Raw genomic sequence first — 19,418 nt, 5'->3', positions numbered from 1 at the left:
TGCATGCCCCCACCAGGGATCGAGCCCAACTTGGGCATGTGCCCTGACCAGGAGTCGAACCAGTGACCTCTTGATACATGGGGTAATGCTCAATCACTGAGCGACACTGGCCGGGCCAACTGTCAGTTTTCTAAAGTCCTCTGACTGAACTGGGCAAGTGCTGAGTTCCTGAGAGCGCCACCTTGTTAATGCCCTAAGAGCTGCCCAGGCTGCCGGCATCTCGTCAGGGAACATTCCTCTGGGTGATGCTTAGTCTGCTGGGCAGGCACAGGGTGCACTGTGGGTACTGACTATTCTCAGACTCCTTGGTCCAGGTCCCACTTTCTATCTGGAAGAGAAGCTCCCTGCACACTGCAAGCTGAATATACCAGAGGAAACGTCCAGAATCTCACGTCCCCTCCAGCGTCAGCGTTACAGAGGAACGTGGAATGCTTGAAACACCAGCCATGTGTGGTAGTGTATTTGGGGGGCGTTGGGGAGCAATGCTGCGCACATGCATCTCAGGGCAGGCGGGAGCTGCGAGAAGGGGGTGGCACGGCTTAAAACTGACCTTCTATGTATAGGAAAGAGCACTGTGTGCCAGGCTCCAGGACACATTATCTTTCCCGTGTATGGTAACATTTCTGTACATTCCAGGAGACGGAGAAGCAGTGAACGAAAGGGAGGAAAAGAAGGACCCAACTCAACCAAGCAGATGGCCTCTTTAAGATGAATAATCCTCTCAAACCAGAGGGAACGAAGTTGAGCCTGAAATAATTGTAAGCAAGACTGTGGTTTCTGTTGTATTTTTGAATTTCTGCTATAAGCTTTTATAAACTTATGCTGGATGTAGAACATCTAGTAGGGCCACTGGGAGGAGCTGGCCACAAGAGAGAGGCACCAATGGGAGGAGTGGGAAGAAGGCTGGCTGGGCTCATTGCACCCAAATGCGCCTCGCACTAAGCCCATGGATGGACACACTGTGGGACCCACATGGAGAGTGGCCAGGCCCCATGACAGGGCCTACAAGTTCTTGTAGTATTTCCTTCTCACTAGAAAACCAGTTGGCATTTTAGGGGAGAGTGGGGAAGGAGACCCAACTTTCAGATCCTCCATCAACAATTCCAAACAGTAGTTTTGTGATCCCTTGAGTAGGAATATTTTGACCTTACAAAAATTCCAACAGCCCAGCCAGAGTGGCTCAGTTGGTTGTGTCATCCTGTGTACCAGAAAGTTGACTACTCAAATTTGTCAGTTCACATACCTGGGTTTCAGGTTCGAGCCCCAGTCAGGGCATATACAGAAAGCAACTAATCAGCCCTGGCCGGCTTGGCTGAGTGGATAGAGTGCCAGCCTGCGGATTGAAGGGTCCCAGGTTCGATTCCGGCCAAGGGCATATGCCTAGGTTTCGGGCTTGATGCCCAGTGGGGGCCATGGAGGAGGTAGCTGATCAATGATTCTCTCTCATCATTGATGTTTCTCTCTCTCCTTCTCCCTTCCTCTCTGAAATCAATAAAGAAATACATATTTTTTTTAAAAAGCAACTAATCAATGTTTCTCACTTCGATGCCCCCCCTCCCCCTCCCTCCTTTCTTCCCTCCCTCTCTCTAAACATGTCCTCAGGTGAGGATTAAAAAAAAAAAATTGCAACAGTAACATGTTTTTGATGAAGGAATTTTCTGAATTCCATTAAGCCAATTTTTATTTTTAATCATCACCCAAGGATACTGATTTTAGAGGGAGGGAGGGAGGGAGAGAAACATTGATTGCCTCCCGTATGCATTCCTACAAGGGATCAGACCCGCAACCTGGGTAAGTGCCCCAACGACACTCCAACCAACTAAGCATCACTGGTCAGGGCCCATTAAGCCAATTTAATTCCTGAATCCATTTTCTATAGAGAATAAACTATTTTTAGTTTTATCCTACAGAAATTATTTTCCTTAGGAATTCTTTTCCTTGAAAACTTGACAAATATTCCATTCAGTTATTAGATTTTATCCTTTGACATTTTACAGTACTATTGTATTTATTTTTTAGGTTTTGTTGATTTAAATTTGGCAAGATTTGTTATTTGGAGCTTTTACTTGGTAATTTTAGCTGATTTTACCATAAGACTCTTTCGTACTGATTAGGTGTCTTTTTGTTGTTTTTTGATTGGGGTAGAGTTGGTTAATAACATTGTTTCAGGTGTATAACGTTATGACATCTGACTACTCTATTGTGTGCTCACCATCCCAAGTCTCTTTCCATCACTATTTGATCCTGCTTACCCTCATCTTCCTCCCTCCACCCCTCTGCCATTCTGTTCAATCTGAGTTTTTGTTCATTTGTTGCTTTTATTTTTAATATCCCACATGAGTGAAATCATACAATTGTCCTTTTCTGACTTACTTTCACTTAGCATGATACTCTGAAGATCCATCCATATTGTCCCAATTGGCAATATTTTACCTTTTTTATAGCTGAGTAGTATTCCATTGTATATATGGTACCACATCTTTATTCAATCATCTGTCAGACACAGGTTGTTTCCATGTTTTGGCTATTGTGAATATTGCTGCAATGAACATAAGTGTACATACATCTTTATAAATAAGTGTTTTCAATTTTTGTGGGTAGATAACCAGGAAGAGGGATTACTGGGTCATAAAGTAGTGTATGAATATGTATGTATGTGTATATACATACACACACACTTTTTTAAAAGATTTTTAAAATTGATTTTTAGAGAGGGAGAAACATTCATGTGAGAGTGAAACATTGCTTAGCTGCTTCCTGCACACCCCCTACCAGGGATCTAGCCCACAACCCGGACAATCCAGACAAGTGCCCTGACTAGGAATCAAATTAGCAAACTTTTGGTGCACTGGATGATGCCCAACTGAGTCACACTGCCAGGGCAGTAGCTTATATTTTTAATTTTTGAGGAAACTCCATACTGTTTTCTATTTTTTTTTTTTAAATATATTTTATTGATTTTTCACAGAGAGGAAGGGAGAGAGATAGAGAGTTAGAAACATCGATGAGAGAGAAACATCGATCAGCTGCCTCCTGCACATCTCCTACTGGGGCTGTGCCTGCAACCCAGGTACATGCCCCTGACCGGAATCGAACCTGGGACCCTTCAGTCCGCAGGCCGACGCTCTATCCACTGAGCCAAACCGGTTTCGGCACCATACTGTTTTCTATAGTGACTGCACCAATTTACATTCCTACCAGCAGTGTATAAAGATTCCCTTTTCCTTACATCCTCTCCAGTACTTATTATTGGTCTTATTGATAACAGCCATTCTAACAAGTGTGATGTAATATCTCATGTGATCTTTATTTGTATTTCTCTTGATTAATGATGAGCTTATTTTCATATCCTAGGGAAAATGTCTAATTCAAATCCTCTGCCCATTTTTTAATTGGACACTCCAACCAAGCCATAGTTGGTTTGTTGTTGTTGAGTTCTTTATGTATTTAGGATATTAGCCCCATATTGGAGGTATGTTAGTTTGATGTAGTCCTATTCATTTATTTTTGCTTTTACTTCCCTTGCCTTTGGAGTTCACAAAAACCCCTCGGGTTTAGTGCCTATGTCTTCTTCTGTGTGTTTTGTTTCAGGTCTTATGTGAAATCTTTAATCCATTTTGAATTAATTTTTGTGTATAGTACTAGCATCTAATTTTCTTCTTTTGCATGTGACTTTCTAGTTTTCCCAACACCATTTATTGAAGAAACTTTCCTTTTTCCAGTGTATGTTTTTGGCTCCTTATATAGTTGGCATATTCTAGTATGTGTGGTTTGGGCAATTCTGTTCTTATTGGTGTCTTTTTCTGCCAAAACCATACTGTTTTTATTACTGTAGCTTCATAAAATAGTTTGAAGCCAGGGAGTATGATACCTCTAGCTTTGCTTTTTTTCTTCAATGTTGCTTTGGTTATTCAGAGCTATTTGAGATTCCATAGAAATTTGAAGATTTTTTGGTTATATTTCTGTGAAAAACGCCATATTGATGGGATTGCATTAAATTTGTAAATTGTTTTTTATATAATAAGACCATTTCAACACCACCAACCTATGAACACAGAACATCTTTACATTTCCTTGTGTCTTCACTTTCTTTAAACATCATCTTGTAGTTTTCAGTATACAGGTAGGTCTCGCCTTCACTTCCCTTAAGTTTATTATAGGTATGCTATCATTTTTGATGCAATTCTAAATTGGATTTTCTTCATTTTTCTTTCTGATGTTTCATTGGTAGTATAGAACACAAAGAATTTTTGTACATTGATTTTGTATCCTACAACTTTGCTGTTTGTTTTTAAAAGTCTTTGGTGGAGTCTTTAGGGTTTCCTATTATGTAGAATCATGTAATCTGCAAATAGTGAATTTTCTCTCTTTCCAATTTGGATGGCTTTTCTTTCTTTTGCCTGATTGTTGTGGCTAACACAGTGTCTTGTTCCTCTGGTCAGCTGTGTTCACTGTTAATGATACCAATAGCTGTTATTAATTGGATACAAAACATCTATTGGGCAGTGTTTTGAGATAGGAATGAGTCAATCTGTCATGCAGCCTTGGGGAATGTCATGCTCCAACCCCCGTGGCTCTGTTATCAGGTATTTCAGTGTTAGTCTGAGAAAGTACAAGTTTGGGCACAAAAATTTGAGGAAAGAAGTTGTGTAGGGAACATTTCCTAGGCCAACCTGAGGAAGAGCAGAAATGAAGGGGAGAGGCTTCTTAGAGGGACTCAATTAGCTTACTCCTCCGTTTCCCAGAGGCCACAGCAACTGCCATTTAACTACTAATGATGCCAGAGTACGAGCTGACCCCTCCCAGTCCACGAGAAAGTTCTCAGGGGCTCAGGCAGAATGAGAATAGGAACAGTGGAGTGTGGTGTGTGCATGTGTCACATTGTAGGGCTGCCACCTATCTTACGTGGTCATTCTGAGATTTTTCTGTGTTTTTTGTTTTGGTCTTTAAATATCTACAGTAAAATATTGGTTAGGATGGCGCCTCTCAAATAATGTGCATTTCACTCACCTGGGAGCTGGGATGGCAGCACCAGCTGCTGAGCCCAAAGCCTAGGAACATCCAGTGGCAGCTTTCCTGCAGGTGCCGAGAAGCAGCGAGGGCCAGCCAGGTACAGGGTCACACATAGGATGAGTGTAGCTGCCTGCTCCAGCTGCCCCACTGTTCCGTTTGGCTAACCATCTTTATTAGAGAGCTGCTGCTTCCATTTGTGACCAAGTAACTGGGTAAGGAACACAATGTGTGTGAGAACCTTTTTTTCACTCTAGGACCTTAAAGAAATATCAAACCAACTCCTTGACAGCCATAACCTACTCAATTATTTCAAAGAAAAAATGTATACAAAAAAATGAAAAGCATTTTTTTCTCAAATGGCTGTTGAATTTATTTGCTTGATCAATAATGGTCCTGGCAAAAATTAGTTAATCAACACTGAGACAACTGTAATGAAATACTAAATTTTAAAAATCCATGATACCTTGATAGAAATTAGAGTTTACACAAAAAGAAACCTCCAATATTGCCAGCAAATATAAAATGAATGTAATATGACCAACAGGACAGCAAGAAGGCTTTTATACATTTATATTTGACACCTGATCATATTTTCAGTCACCATAGTATCTTCTCTCCAGGTTTAAAAAAATATTATGCTGATTTCTATAACAAAGCTTTCTTTTCGTACAAAAATCAAATAATGGCCAACAAGTCACAACAGTGCAATAGGTAGAAGATAAAAAACTGCATCAAACAGGTGCTGAAAATAAATACTAACTAGGAGGAGGGGAGGATGAGCCTCCTGGGGGGTTGTTTCCATCACCTTGGCTGTGGGTCTTCACAGCCATGAGCTGACCTCCCTCTTGGGTGCCATTGATCTGGGCGGAACAAAGCATGACTGAACAAAGGTGCCTGAGAGCCCCCTCAGGTCACCAGTGAAGTGGCAAAAGCAAGAAAACAGAGTCGGGGATCACAGCTATCATTAAAAGGAAAAGTTTTTTCTATTGCTCAGTCTCGTCAATTGGGAGTCCATCGGCAGTTCACTGAAACATATGGATAATTGAGAACTTTTGTTTAACAGCATATATATGGCTTATTCAGGCAAAGAGACATTTACATTCTAGCCCAAGCAAGCAATCAAAGTCATTCTGTTTGTAATGGAAGGTCAGTAACATAGATTTCTGGTTTGAGAAACAGATCCTTTGTGTGGATTCCTTAGGTCAAGGTGGCTACCTCAGACCAACCCAATGAAGAGCATTTGCTCATCAATAGCAATGAGGACCTAGAGGAGCCAGGTGGCCCTCATTCACGCTGAGCCAGGCTGCTCCAGGGCTGGCAGGCCAGCTGCACAGGCAGCTCTGTCTGACACCAGCCAGGCCATCCTGGTGACTCAGGTGCAAGGATTGTGTTTTAGGACGGTCGAAAGAGAGGGTGACAAGAGTGAGTAAAGGTAACCCCAGTAAGAGCCATTCTGGCCAGTCAGGAATTATGAGGCAGCTCCCCATGATATAATCTGCACCAAAAAGGTATAAAAGGCACAAGCAAGAGTGACTAGGTAAGCAGTGACCCTGGAGGGTGAGACGGGGGCGAGCCACAAGGCAGGAGCAGTATTTGCCTTGTTTGGTTCCTCCCCTAAAACAAGGGAGAGAGATCCGATTCTGCCGTAATAAAAAAGCAAAGATGGTTTTTGGTTTAAAAAGAAGCCACTCAAGGGTTAAAATAGTTATTTTAAGTTAACAAAGAAAACTAATCTTCAAATAAGCTATCTGGAAAACTCATCTGTCCCCTGTAAGCCTACAGCGCGTCCACTGTGTTCTCCTCCCATAACCTGAGCCTAACACAGGGAAGTTCGTGTGTGTGTGTGTGTGTGTGTGTGTGTGTTTAAGAAGGAAGAGTCTCTGGGAAGAAAAGGTATCTTTACAGAATGTACAGCAGAGAGTTGTCCAGTCTGACTCTCGGGATTACAGTAAGATGCACAGGTCTGGAGATTCCATGATCTCAGGATGCTCAGATGGGTGTCTCCTTCCTGTCTCTGCTCGGGGACGGCTTGGCCTGCTCCTTGCCTGCCTTTGGCTGCTCTTTAGTTGCTTTTGTCTCTGGGGCGCTGTCTCTAGGTGGTTGGACAGCACTCCCACGCCTCTCAAGCTCCTCTTCCTCCGGTGCCTGTGGCTCAGACTTGGCTCGTTGCAGCTGGAGCAGGCGGAGCTGCACGCGTAATTCGATGATGGCCTCTCACTCTTCATGGATTGCTTGATTCAAATGATTGTTCTTTATCTTGAGGAATGACAGAAAAGAACCATTCTCTCAAAATGACAATGATTCCCAAGCAGAGAACAGTCAGCAAGGGCATCCTATCTAATCTAATAAAAGACAACAAGGGTAATTGACTGTACCTTCGCTACGCTTCCCATTGGCTAATCAGGGCAATATGCAAATTAACCGCCAACAAGATGGCGGTTAATTTGCATACGTAGGCTCCAAACAGTGAAGCGAAGCCAAACGGCCCTGAAGCCAGCTGAGCAGCGAGGCCTCATGGCCCTGGGATCAGCGGAGCAGCGAAGCCTGACGGTCTGGCCGGAGCCCAGCCAGAGCGAAGGCCTGGGTGCCGGAGGAAAACTGGTGCCAGCAGCCAAGGGAAGGGAAGGCCTATTGCACAAATCTCTTCGTGCAACAGGCCTCTAGTCCTACATAAGAATCTGTTTTTGTTTTAGTCAATTTAGTTGTGAAGTGAAAGACATGACCATGAATATGCAACTGAGGCCCATAAAAATTCAAGATATAAACTCTATTCCAAAACACAAAAGAGTATCTTAAGACAAATGTACTAATAGAAAACAATTATTTTAATAAGGTTTCTAGTGTTTAAAAAGGCAGACCTGGACGTCTGCTGGATGAAAGATATTAACTATCTTGTTCAAACCATGAGAGTATTGTCTTTGTATCCCAAGTACTATAATCCTAGAATATATTTTCCTACATAGGATTTTTAATATAATCTGGAAAATATTAAGAGAATAAAATAAGGTGCCAACATGAAATCTTTCTAAAGAATGGAAGCTACCTGGTGGCCTAGGTCTCAACAACTGCTCTGATTTTCCCACCACACCCCTGGCTATATAGCGAGTGTCTTGACCTTGAGCCTCGCTGGGCAGCCTCTATGAACTCTGTCCACAGGTTCTGTGGAGAGGACTTTTGTGGGTGGTGGATTTGTATGGAATTCATCTAATTTTCTATGAGGTAGGTAAGTTCTGGTTTCCCCAGGAGCTGAATGCACCTGAATGAGGGAAACAAAGCTGTTTCACTTTCTTACATTTCCTTTCTAAGAAGAGAATGGCCTCTTTGAACCTTTAGATTAAACATCTAGAGACAATGTTTTATTTGGGTTAAGAAGGGAAATTCTGATCAAGATCATTTACTTTTGTTTTATAGCACAGTTGTCTCCCAGTTTCCTAGTGCCGAGTTTACTCTCTCCGACTGCTTTACAGGTTAAGGTCTAAGAGAAAACTGTCCCAGAGGGAGATTCAGGAGGTTTTTCCTTCTTGCATTAGCATTTCTTTTTCTGTTCACCTTCTCTGTGAACACAGACCAGACCACTCAAAGCTGCTCAAACTGGCACCGTCAGGTGAGGCTTAACCCAAGTGGGAGAGAGGTCGTGTGGTACTCTACAGTCAGGAAAAGTCACCACCTCAGGGACCAGGCCACACCTGTCAGCAGTCAACGTTCACCTAAACTCCTCTCTACTCAGCCTTCCCAGTTGGTTACCAAGGAGAAGAAAAATTCTAAGGGGAAATACATAGTTGCTACAACTTTCTAGAAGTTAGTGTGATTTTTGGTTATTGTCCCCCAAAAACTCACTTCTAGTTCTTCATTCTGTCTCTGTAAATCTTCCAAAATGATCTGAAGCTCCTCTTCATCTTCACTCTCGCTCTCACTCTCAGAGGAGTACTCCTCCGTCTCACTCCGGCCGTGCTGCTGACGACTAAAGGGCGAGAGATCCAGAAAAGTATGCTTGTCTGTTACCTCCCTTCTTTTAGATTTACCAGGTTTTCACAAGTCTGCTTGATATAACACCATTTTTAACATTTAATAAATAAGAAACTTAGGGTGATTAATTTTGCATGCCTAATTCTTTTATACGAAAGTCTGAGAGCTGAAATCATTATGCTTATATTTAAATAAACATCTGGGAAGTTTCAAAATCCTTTGCCTCTCCTTTACCTCTGAATTTCGGCAATCTCAGCTCTAAGGCGCTCGATCTCTTCTTTCTCTGAGGCAATCTGTCGGCGGAGAAACTGCTCCATGGCTAGAAGCTCCTCCTGTTCAGTCAGGATCTCATTCTCCTAAAATAATGATCAGGGTGAACACCTTTGAGAGTAGGAGTGTAAGATATGTCACTCTTTTGGGGTCTCCTATGTTGTCTTGAATTCTTTAGCCTCATACACATAACACACTAGTAATGGGAAAGCTTGCTGTACTGCACAACCAAAAAATATCCTGTTTCTTTAGTGCCAAGAAAAGGCTCCTTTGAGAAAAGGTAAACTAAGTTACTTGGGAGGAATGACTAAGTTTTCCTCAACACATAAAATGCCACTCAGGAGTCCATGTTCTCGTTTTGCAAAGCTCCTGTGGGACTTGCACACTGGGCACAAGGCCGAAGTTCAAGTGTTTGCCTCCCAGTCCTCTCAATGCCTCCCCACTTCTCAATAAAGGGAGAGCATTTGGGGCCCAGGTGGCCGGCCTCCAACAGTATCACTGAGAAAAGAAGAACCAGATGTACAGCTGCTATCAGCATCACCTATAGCAGATCCTGTGCAGGAAAGATGTTTACAGAAGAAATCTCACCGCAAGCCACCATCCTCCTTAAACCATGCCCCCAGAGATAACAGTCAAACAGTAAATATTCTGCTTTAACAGAATATGGATTTCTAAGACTGATCGATTCAGCCCTGGCTGGTTTGGCTCAGTGGATAGAGCGTCAGCCTGCGGACTTAAGGGTCCCAGTTTCGAGTCCAGTCAAGGGCACATGCCTGGGTTACTGGCTCCGTCCCCAGGAGGGGGCGTGCAGGAGGCAGCCGATCAGTGATTCTCTCTCATCATTGATGTTTCTATCTCTCCCCACTCCCTTCCTCTCTGAAATCAATAAAAATATATTTAAAAAATAAATAAATAAATAAATAAAACTGACCGATTCACCAAAGGGGGGAAATCGCTATCTGCCCAAGATCTAGCCTCTCAACATAAAGAACACAGACAAAACTTAGGAGTTAACAGATGAAAGGCTATAGAAATGAGGGCTAAGAGGCAGGGGTCTACAGCATTTTTTTTAACCTAAATAGCTCGTTTATTTAAAAAGATTCTTTGGAGGGGTTCTAGGTGAGGGAAGTAATGCCTTCTCTTCACCCTCAGCCCTGGCAGGGATTACGGGCGGTTTTGCTAACACACACACACACACACCACACACTGGGTGCACCCAAGGGTGGCCTTTCATGGAGGCCAGAGATGTGATCCTTGGAGCTCAGAGTGCTCACTCTAGCTCAGTGATTCCCAAAGTGGGCGCTACCGCCCCCCGGTGGGCGCTGCAGCGATCCAGGGGGGCGGTGATGGCCACAGGTGCATTTGGGGGCTATGAGTAACTGCTATTAAAATTTAAAAAAAAATAATTTCCAGGGGCTGAGTAATATTTTTTCTGGAAAGGGGGCGGTAGGCCAAATAAGTTTGGGAACCACTGCTCTAGCTCCTGCCAAGGGTGCTCGGGCACCGTGAGGTGAGGGTACAGAGGTAGCCCCAGTCTAGTTGCAGCCTGGGTCTCCACGAAGCAGGGAAGGCAGCCCCCAACCCCAGAGCTTATCTGGCAGGACCTCTCTCAGTGCTGCGAATGCCTGAGGGCAGGATCCCCTCATCTTGTTACAGAATTTCTTTCCAAACTAATAGGTATCAAGAGGATAAGTACCTATGATCAAACTTAAAGACATTATGGTCAAGTTCTAAAGTGAACCACTCAAGGCCCCCAAAATGCATGAGGAATCTCTTGGAGATGTAATATGCAGTATTCCCCACATGTTTCTAAACAGACATGTTTATTTTCCAAGAAATATCAGATGGAAAAATTCTGAAATCAAAACATAACCTGGGACTTCAGGGAAGAAGAGTTATGTGTTAGGCAGAACAAAATATTTTTCAGAAGAGACAGGAAAGAACTAAAACTTCACAGGCTTCAGGTATCCCACATACATGAGTTTTGGAGGCACAGGCTATTGTCAGAGCCTAGACCTCATTCCTTATTACTAGTGAACTGGGACTTTCTAGAACAGATTAAGGCTGACTTGAAGCAGCACAATTCACCATAGCTAAGATCTGGAAACAGCCTAAGTGCCCATCAGTAGATGAATGGATTAGAAAACTGTGGTACATCTACACGATGGAATATGCTGCTGTAGTAAAAAAGAAGGAACTCTTACAATTTGCAACGGCATGGATGGAGCTGGAGAGCATTATGCTAAGTGAAATAAGCCAGTCAATGAAGGAAAAATACCACATGATCTCACTCATTCATGGATAATAAAGACCATTACAAACTTTTGAACAATAATAGATACAGAGGCAGAGCTGCCTCAAACTGATTGTCAAACTGCAGCGGAAGGCCAGGGAGGGTTGGGGGGCAGGAGGGAGGGGAGTAAGAGATCAACTGAAGGATTTGTATGCATGCATATAAGCATAACTAATGGACATAAGACACTGGGGGGTAAGGGAGGGCAGGGGATTGTCAAGGGCGGGGGGAAAAAAAGGACACATATGTAATACCCTTTGTAATACTTTTAGCAAAAAAAAACAAATAAAAAATTTTAAATAAAAAAGGCTGACTTGAGAGACTCATCTTCAGCTCTATTCCTGGAATAGGCACTCAAGAGCTATTGGTCAAATCAATGAATGAAAAATAAAACAATTTATCAACAATTGGCTTTCACTGCAAAGAATAAAATCAGAATATCTAAAAAGTGCTATTAGCAACAACTGTCTGTATTGGTACATTTCAAGGATCCCAAACTTTGTGATATCAGGAAGAATATATTTTAAATAGTTATTAAAGTTCAATATTATTAATATGAAACAAGTACCACTAATCTGTAAATCAGGGGAAGTACTTATAATTTGACCTATGTAGATGAAATGAGATTAAGTAAAGTATCTAGAACAGTGTCCAATAATCATTCAGTAGAAGATAGTTTTCTCTAGTTGAATATTTAAACAAACACCATAGGGGGTGGGCAAAAATAGGCTGCAGTTGTTCATATGGGAAATACAATAATTAGTAAATAATAACAATAGAACAAGAATAAACTGTGTCGTATATTCACAACTATACACCTACTTTTGCCGCACCCTGAATAAGTAGGGCAAACAGCAGACAAGAGTCTAAAACCTCAAAATAAAGTTTGGTTAAAAGACTACACCTTTGGCCCAGTTGATGTGACTCAGTGGTTGAGCACCCACCTAAAACAAACAAACCAGGAGGTTATGGTTCAATTCCTGGGTCAGGGCATACTAGTATGCCCGGGTTTTAGGCTCGATCCCCAGTAGGGGGCATGCAGGAGGCAGCTGATCAATGATTCTCTCTCATCATTGATGTTTCTATCTCTCGCTCCCCTCCCGTCTGAAATAAATAATACATTAAATTTTTTTTAAAAAACTTACACCTTTGTAAATGAGCTTCTCAAATTATACAATAACAAATACAACTCCTGAATAACCAATGAGTCAAAGAAATCAAAATAATATATTGAGACAAATTAAAATGGAAACACAACATACTAAAACTTACCAGATGAATAAAATTATAAACGATACCACAGAAATACAAAGGGTCATAAGAGACTTATGAACATTTATACACCAACAAATTGGAGAACCTAGAAGAAATGGGTAAGTTCTTGAAACATAAAATCTACCAAGACTGAATCATGAAGAAACAGAAAATCTGAACAGACCAATAATGAATAAGGAGATTAAATCAGTAATAAAAAATCTCCCGACAAACAAAAAAGACCCAGAAGAGAGGGCTTCACAGGTGAATTCTACCAAGCATTTAAAGAAGCATTGTCAATCCTTCTCAAACTCTTCCAGAAAACTGAAGAGGAGGCAACACTCCTAAATTTATTTTACAAGGTCAACATTACCTTCATACCAAGAGCCAGGCGAGGACACGATAAGAAAAGAAAATTACAAGCCAATATCCCTGCAAAAATTCTCAACAACATACTAACACATTAAAAAGATCAGATGGAATAATCAAGTGGAATTTATTTCTGGGATACGAGGATGGCTCAACATAATAAATGTGATGCTCCACATTACAGAATAAAGAATAAAAATCATATCCTCTCAATAGATGCAATAAAACAGTTGACAAAATTCAACTGGAAGTCCTAGCCAAAATGATTAGATAAGAAAAAAAATAAAAGGTAACCAAATTTGATAAAAATAAAAGCAAATGGTCATGATCTTATATGTAGAAAACCCTAAAGCCTGGTTGGTGTGGCACAGATGGTTGAGAGTCATCCCATGCACCAGGAGGTTGCAGGTTCAATTCACGGCATATGCCTGGCTTGTAGGCTCGATCCCAGTAGGGGGCATGCAGGAGGCACCCGATCAATGATTCTCATCGATGTTTCTATCTCTCTCTCCCTCTCCCTTCCTCTCTCTGAAATCAATAAAAACATTTTTTTAAGAAAGTTTATAAAAAAGAAAGAAAACCCTTAAAGACTCCACCAAATAATTGTTAAAGCTAATAAATAAAGAGTAAAGCTGCAGGATACAAAATCAACATTCAAAATCAGTTGCATTTCTATACACTAACAACAAACCATCTGAAAAATACATTAAGAAAACAATTCCATTTACAATAGCATCAAAAGATACTTGGAATAAATTTATGTAACAAGGTGAAAGGCCTAGACACTGAAGCTATTAAACATTGATAAAAGAATTTGAAGATACAAATGGGAAAAATGTTCCATGTTCATGGATCAGAAGAAATATTTTTTAAAAATCTATTTTTATTAATTTCAGAGAGGAAGGGAGAGAGAGAGAGAGAGAAACATCGATGAAAGAGAGTCATTGATTGGCTGCCTCCTGCACACCCCCTACTGGGGATCGAGCCCGCAACTCAGGCATGTGCCCTTGACTGGAATCGAACCTGGGACCCTTCAGTCTGTTGGCCGACACTCTATCCACTGAACCAAACCAGCTAGGGCAGAAGAAATAATATTGTTGAAATGCCCATACTACCCAAAGCAATCTACAGATTCAATGAATCTCTATCAAAGTTCCAATGGTGTTTTCCACAGAAATAGAAAAACAATTCTAGCCCTAACCGGTTTGGCTCAGTGGATAGAGCGTCGGCCTGCGGACTGAAGGGTCCCAGGTTCGATTCTGGTCAAGGGCATGTGCCTTGGTTGCAGGCACATCCCCAGTAGGGGGTATGCAGGAGGCAGCTGATCGATGTTTCTCTCTCATTGATGTTTCTAACTCTCTATCCCTCTCCCTTCCTCTCTGTAAAAAAAATCAATAAAACATTTAAAAAAAAAGAAAAACAATTCTAAAATTCATACAGAACCACAAAAAGCCAAAGCAATTTTAAACAAAATGAATAAAGTTAGAGGCATCACACTACCTGATTTCAAAATATACTACATAGTTATAATAATCAAAGCATTATGACATTGGCATATAACCAGACATCTAGACTAATGGAGCAGAATAGAGAGCCCAGGAATAAATCCACACATTTATGATCAATTAATCTTTGACTAAGGTGCCAGAAACACCTAATGGGGAAAGAACAATCTTTTCAAGAAATTAGATTGGTAATCTGGTTTTCCTCATGCAAAAGAATGAAATCAGACCCCTTATCTCACTCCATATAAAAAAAATCAACTCAGTATGGATTAAAGATTTCAATCTAAGACCTGAAACCATAAAACTATTGAAAGAAAACACAGGAAAGAGTTCCTTGACATTGGTGTGGACAATTAATTTTTTTAGATAGGACCCCAAAAACACAAGCAACAAACAAAAATAGATGGAATTGCATCAAATAAAAGGTTTCTGCATAGCAAAGCTTTTTTTCCCCCAACAGTGAAGAGACAACCTATAAATAGAATATATTTGAAAACCATACATGTGATAAGGGTTTTATATCCAAAATACATAAGGAACTCAACTCAATAGAAAGAAAACAACCCAATTAAAAAGTCGGCAAAGGACCTAACATCTCAAAAGATATACAAATGGCCAACAGATTTATGAAAACATGTTCAATGCCACGCATCATCAGGGAAATGCAAATCAAAACCACAATGAGATATCACCTTACACAGATTATGACGCAGAAAAAAGGAACCCCTGTACACTGTTGGTGGGAATGTAAGCTGGTACAGCCATTATGAAAAACAGGAGGTTCCTCAAAAAATAAAAATAGAACAGTCATACTCCAGTAATCCCATTTATAAATATACATCCAAAGGAAATGAAAACAAGATACTGAAGAGATATATGCACACCCATATTCACTGCAGCATTATTCATAAGAATCAAACTACAAAAAAACCCCAACCAGCAACACATAAATGGATCAAGAAGTGGTGTGTACACACACATACACAGAGGAATATTATTCAGCCACGACAAAGAAGGAAATCCTGCCATTTATGACAACATGAATGAACCTAAAGGACATGCTAAATAAAATAAGCCAGACAGAGAAAGACAACTATTATATGATCTCACTTATACTAGTATGTGGTCTAAAAAAAAGTCAAAACTCAAAGAAATATAGAGTAGAAAGGTTCTGAGAGGTGGGGGAAATAGGGAGATGTTGGTCAAAGGATTCAAAGTTGCAGTTATAGAGGATGAGTAAGTCTAGAGACCTCATGTGCAGATATGATAACTATAGTTAACTAGAGGCCGGTGCACGAATTTGTACACCAGTGGGGGGGTCCCTCAGCCTGGCCTGTGGGATCAGACCGAAACCGGCTCTCCAACATCTCCCAAGGGGTCCCAGATTGTGAGAGGGTGCAGGCCAGGCCAAGGGACACCACTGGTACATGATCAGGGCCGGGGAATGACACAGGAGGTTGGCCAGCCAGGGAGGGACTTCAGGGCACGTCCGGCCCATCTCGCTCATTCCCATCGGCTAGACGCCAGCAGCAAGCTAACCTACCAGTCATAGCATCTGCCCCCTGGTGGTCAGGGCACATCATAGTGATTGTTTGACCGGTCAACTGTCTGCTCCCTGGTGGTCAGTGCACATCATAGCGAGCGGCCTTAGCATATTACACTTTGATTGGTTGAACAGACAACTGGACGCTTAGCATTATTAGTCTTTCATTATATAGGATAATACTGTGTTGAGTATTGAAAATGTACTATGAGTAAATTTCAGGTACTCTCATCACTAAAGAAAAACTTAACAATGGGAGGCGATAATATTAATTAACCTGACTGTAATAACCATCTCACTGTGTCTACCACCTCATCATTTTGTATACCTTAAATATATACAATTTTAATTTTCTTTAAAAAGGAAGCTTGCAGAACAGAGAAAAAGAGTTTAACTTACCTGGGCAAGGAGAATATTTATAACTTCTTCATTTTCATTCATTTCTTCTTTGGAAACATCCTCTTTTGAAAGACTGGCTATCTCTTGTGCAATCTTGGTTTCACACTCCTGTCAAGTAAGACAAATGAAAAAAAACAAAACTGGTCAGCCTATATGTAACACATATTCAACAAATCACACCATTACCATTCTAGAAGTTTCCTTCTCATTTCCTAGAATTGAAAAAAATAACATTAACAGTCAGAGGAACCATCTGGATAAATGGACATTTGTTAACAGGAAATGTTAACTGAAAAATAACATGTGGATCTTAACCTGTAGCTACAGTGTGAAAATGTGCAATTCTGGCTAATGTGCTCACCATTTCCAGAACCCTTTCACACAAATTGTCTTCTGTGGTACTTTTTTTGGTAGAGGATTTTAAGCATACAATTCGATTAGTTTTAACAAATGTATACAGCCAAGGAACCACCACCACAATCATAATATAGAACAGTTCTATCACCACACAAAATACCCTTGGGTTCTTCCACCATCTGTTGTCCCTGGCAACCACTGATCTGCTTCCCACTGCTATAGTTTTGCTTTTTCTTGAGTTTCATATAAATTGAATCAATCAGTAGTCTGTTTTATCTGGCTTCTTTCACTTAGCATAATGTTTTTAACAATTCTATTTTGTTGTTTGTATCAGGAGTTTGCTGGATAATATGCCATGATGTGAATGTACCCCGATTTGTTTATCCATTCACCAGCTGATGAACATCTGGGTCCTTCCTAGTTTGACCGATTATAACTAGAACTGTTATGAACATTTTGTAAAAGCTCTGTGTGGGTATACGCTTTCTTAAATAACCACAAGTGGGATTGCTGGGTTATATGACAATCATACATTTAACTCTAAGAAACTGCCAAACTGTTTTCCAAAATTACTGTACTATTTTTGTACTATCAAGAGCAATATGAGTATCAGTTGCTCCATATTCTTGTCAACACTTGGTTTTTTTAATTTTAGCCATTCTGGTTGTTGTGTAGTGTTATGTCATTGTGGTTTTAATTTGTATTTCCTTAATAACCAATGATGTGGAACATCTTTGCACATGCTTATTTGCCATCTGTATATCATCTTTGGTGAACTGCCTATTCAAATTTTTGCCTATTTAAAATTGAATTGTTAATGTAATAAATATACCACTCTGGTGAGGGATACTGAGAATGGCAGAGGCTACACATGTGTTGGGGAGGGGATATATGCAAACTCTCTGTACCTTCCTCACATTTTGCTGTGAACCTAAAACTACTCTAGAAAAATAAAATCTGAAAAAAAAAAAAAATGAACTGTTTTGTCTTCCTATTTAGTTGTAAGAGGGTTTTTTAAAATAGATTTTCATTCAAGTCCTCTATCAGATATGTGTTTTTTGCAAACATTTTGACACAGCTTCTGGCTTGTATATTCACTTTCTTAACAGTGTCTTTTGAAGTTTTAAAATTTTGGTGAAATGTAATTTATCAAATTTTTCTTTTAGAGTCCTATTTAACAAATCACTACCTAAGCAAGTCAGTAGATCTGTGTTTTCTCCTAGAAGTTTTCTTTAGATCTTAGTTCAGTGGTTCTCAACCTTCTGGCCCTTTAAATACAGTTCCTCATGTTATGACCCAACCATAAAATTATTTTCGTTGCTACTTCATAACTGTAATGTTGCTACTGTTATGAATCGTAACGTAAATATCTGATATGCAGGATGGTCTTAGGTGACCCCTGTGAAAGGGTCGTTCAACCGCCAAAGGGGTCGCGACCCACAGGTTGAGAACCGCTGTCTTAGTGTATGATTCATCTATACCAGTGATGGCGAACCTTTTGAGCTCGGCGTGTCAGCATTTTTGAAAAACCCTAACTTAACTCTGGTGCCGTGTCACATATAGAAATTTTTTGATATTTGCAACCATAGTAAAACAAAGATTTATATTTTTGATATTTATTTTATATATTTAAATGCCATTTAACAAAGAAAAATCAACCAAAAAAATGAGTTCACATGTCACCTCTGACACACGTGTCATAGGTTCGCCATCACTGATCTATACTAATAAAAGGGCAATAGGCTAATTAGACCAGACGTTCTTCCAAAGCCAAAGCAGCTGCGAGGGCCGAGCGCCAGCAGTGCAGGAGGCGGCAGCGCAGGCTGGCCCAGTACTGTGGCCCCTTTCACAGAGGTCGCAGGAGAGCCCGGTGCCGCATGAGAGGGTGAGGCCGCACGAGAGGGTGGGGACACAGCCAATTTCTCAGAGTTGGCACGGGAGAGTCCTCTGCCCAGGCCGGTCCAGCGTCACGGCCCCTTCTGCAGAGGCAGTGGGAGAGGGGGCTGCGTGATCCCGGTTCCAGTGCTGCCCCTTCCGCAGAGGCAGCCACAGAGGCGCGGCTTGGGCCAGTCCCAGTGCCACGCCTCTGCAGAGGCTGGACAGGGTGTGGCCTGCTGTGCCTCAACCTCCCACAGCCCCTCCTCCAGCTGGCCTGGGGCCAGTGCTAAGAAGCAAGGATCGAGGGCCAGCAGTGGCAGCAGCAGCACGGTGATGGGGGCTGTGCCTTCCCCTGATCACCCAGTGGCCTTCCACAGAGGGAGCGGGCCTAAGTTGTCAGTAGGTCATCCCCTGAGTGCTCCTGGACTGTGAGAGGGGGCAGGCCTGGCTGAGGGACCCCCCACACCCCCGTGCACGAATTTTCATGCACCAGGCCTGTAGTTTTTAATGAAAGGTTCTTCTTTGCATATAAAGATCCAATTGTTTCAGCACCATTTGTTGAAGAGAAACT

The 19,418-nt window shown here is 41.4% G+C and overlaps 1 protein-coding gene and 1 long non-coding RNA gene across 5 annotated transcripts in view; one reads left to right on the top strand and one right to left on the bottom strand.

Moving 5' to 3' along the window:
* The first annotated feature begins 48 nt into the window (after positions 1-48).
* On the top strand, positions 49-17,928 carry LOC106726220. 2 transcript variants are annotated; one of them, XR_001362247.1, is made up of 3 exons: positions 49-453; positions 637-758; positions 17,304-17,928. It is a non-coding gene; the product is annotated as an uncharacterized LOC106726220 (long non-coding RNA). The 2 variants fall into 2 exon arrangements; XR_001362246.1 differs by having other exon boundaries at positions 49-758.
* The window catches only part of RALBP1 (ralA binding protein 1), a 44,692-nt gene continuing 30,842 nt past the window's right edge, over positions 5,569-19,418 (bottom strand). Inside the window, exons 7-10 of one of the 3 annotated variants that reach the window (XM_005866896.2) lie at positions 16,613-16,720; positions 9,214-9,335; positions 8,851-8,974; positions 5,569-7,269 (exon numbers count right to left, since the gene is read on the bottom strand). In XM_005866896.2, the coding sequence (XP_005866958.2) occupies positions 7,228-7,269; positions 8,851-8,974; positions 9,214-9,335; positions 16,613-16,720 (396 nt within the window). In that variant the 3' untranslated portion in view covers positions 5,569-7,227. Of the gene's footprint in view, positions 7,270-8,850; positions 8,975-9,213; positions 9,361-16,612; positions 16,721-19,418 lie in introns of those variants that run through there. The other 2 variants (XM_014540266.1, XM_014540265.1) reach the window with 2 other exon arrangements.

The sequence above is a fragment of the Myotis brandtii genome, unplaced genomic scaffold (assembly GCF_000412655.1).
Source record: "Myotis brandtii unplaced genomic scaffold, ASM41265v1 scaffold240, whole genome shotgun sequence".
Classification (NCBI taxonomy): domain Eukaryota; kingdom Metazoa; phylum Chordata; class Mammalia; order Chiroptera; family Vespertilionidae; genus Myotis; species Myotis brandtii.
This window is presented reverse-complemented; position numbering and strand designations above follow the sequence as displayed.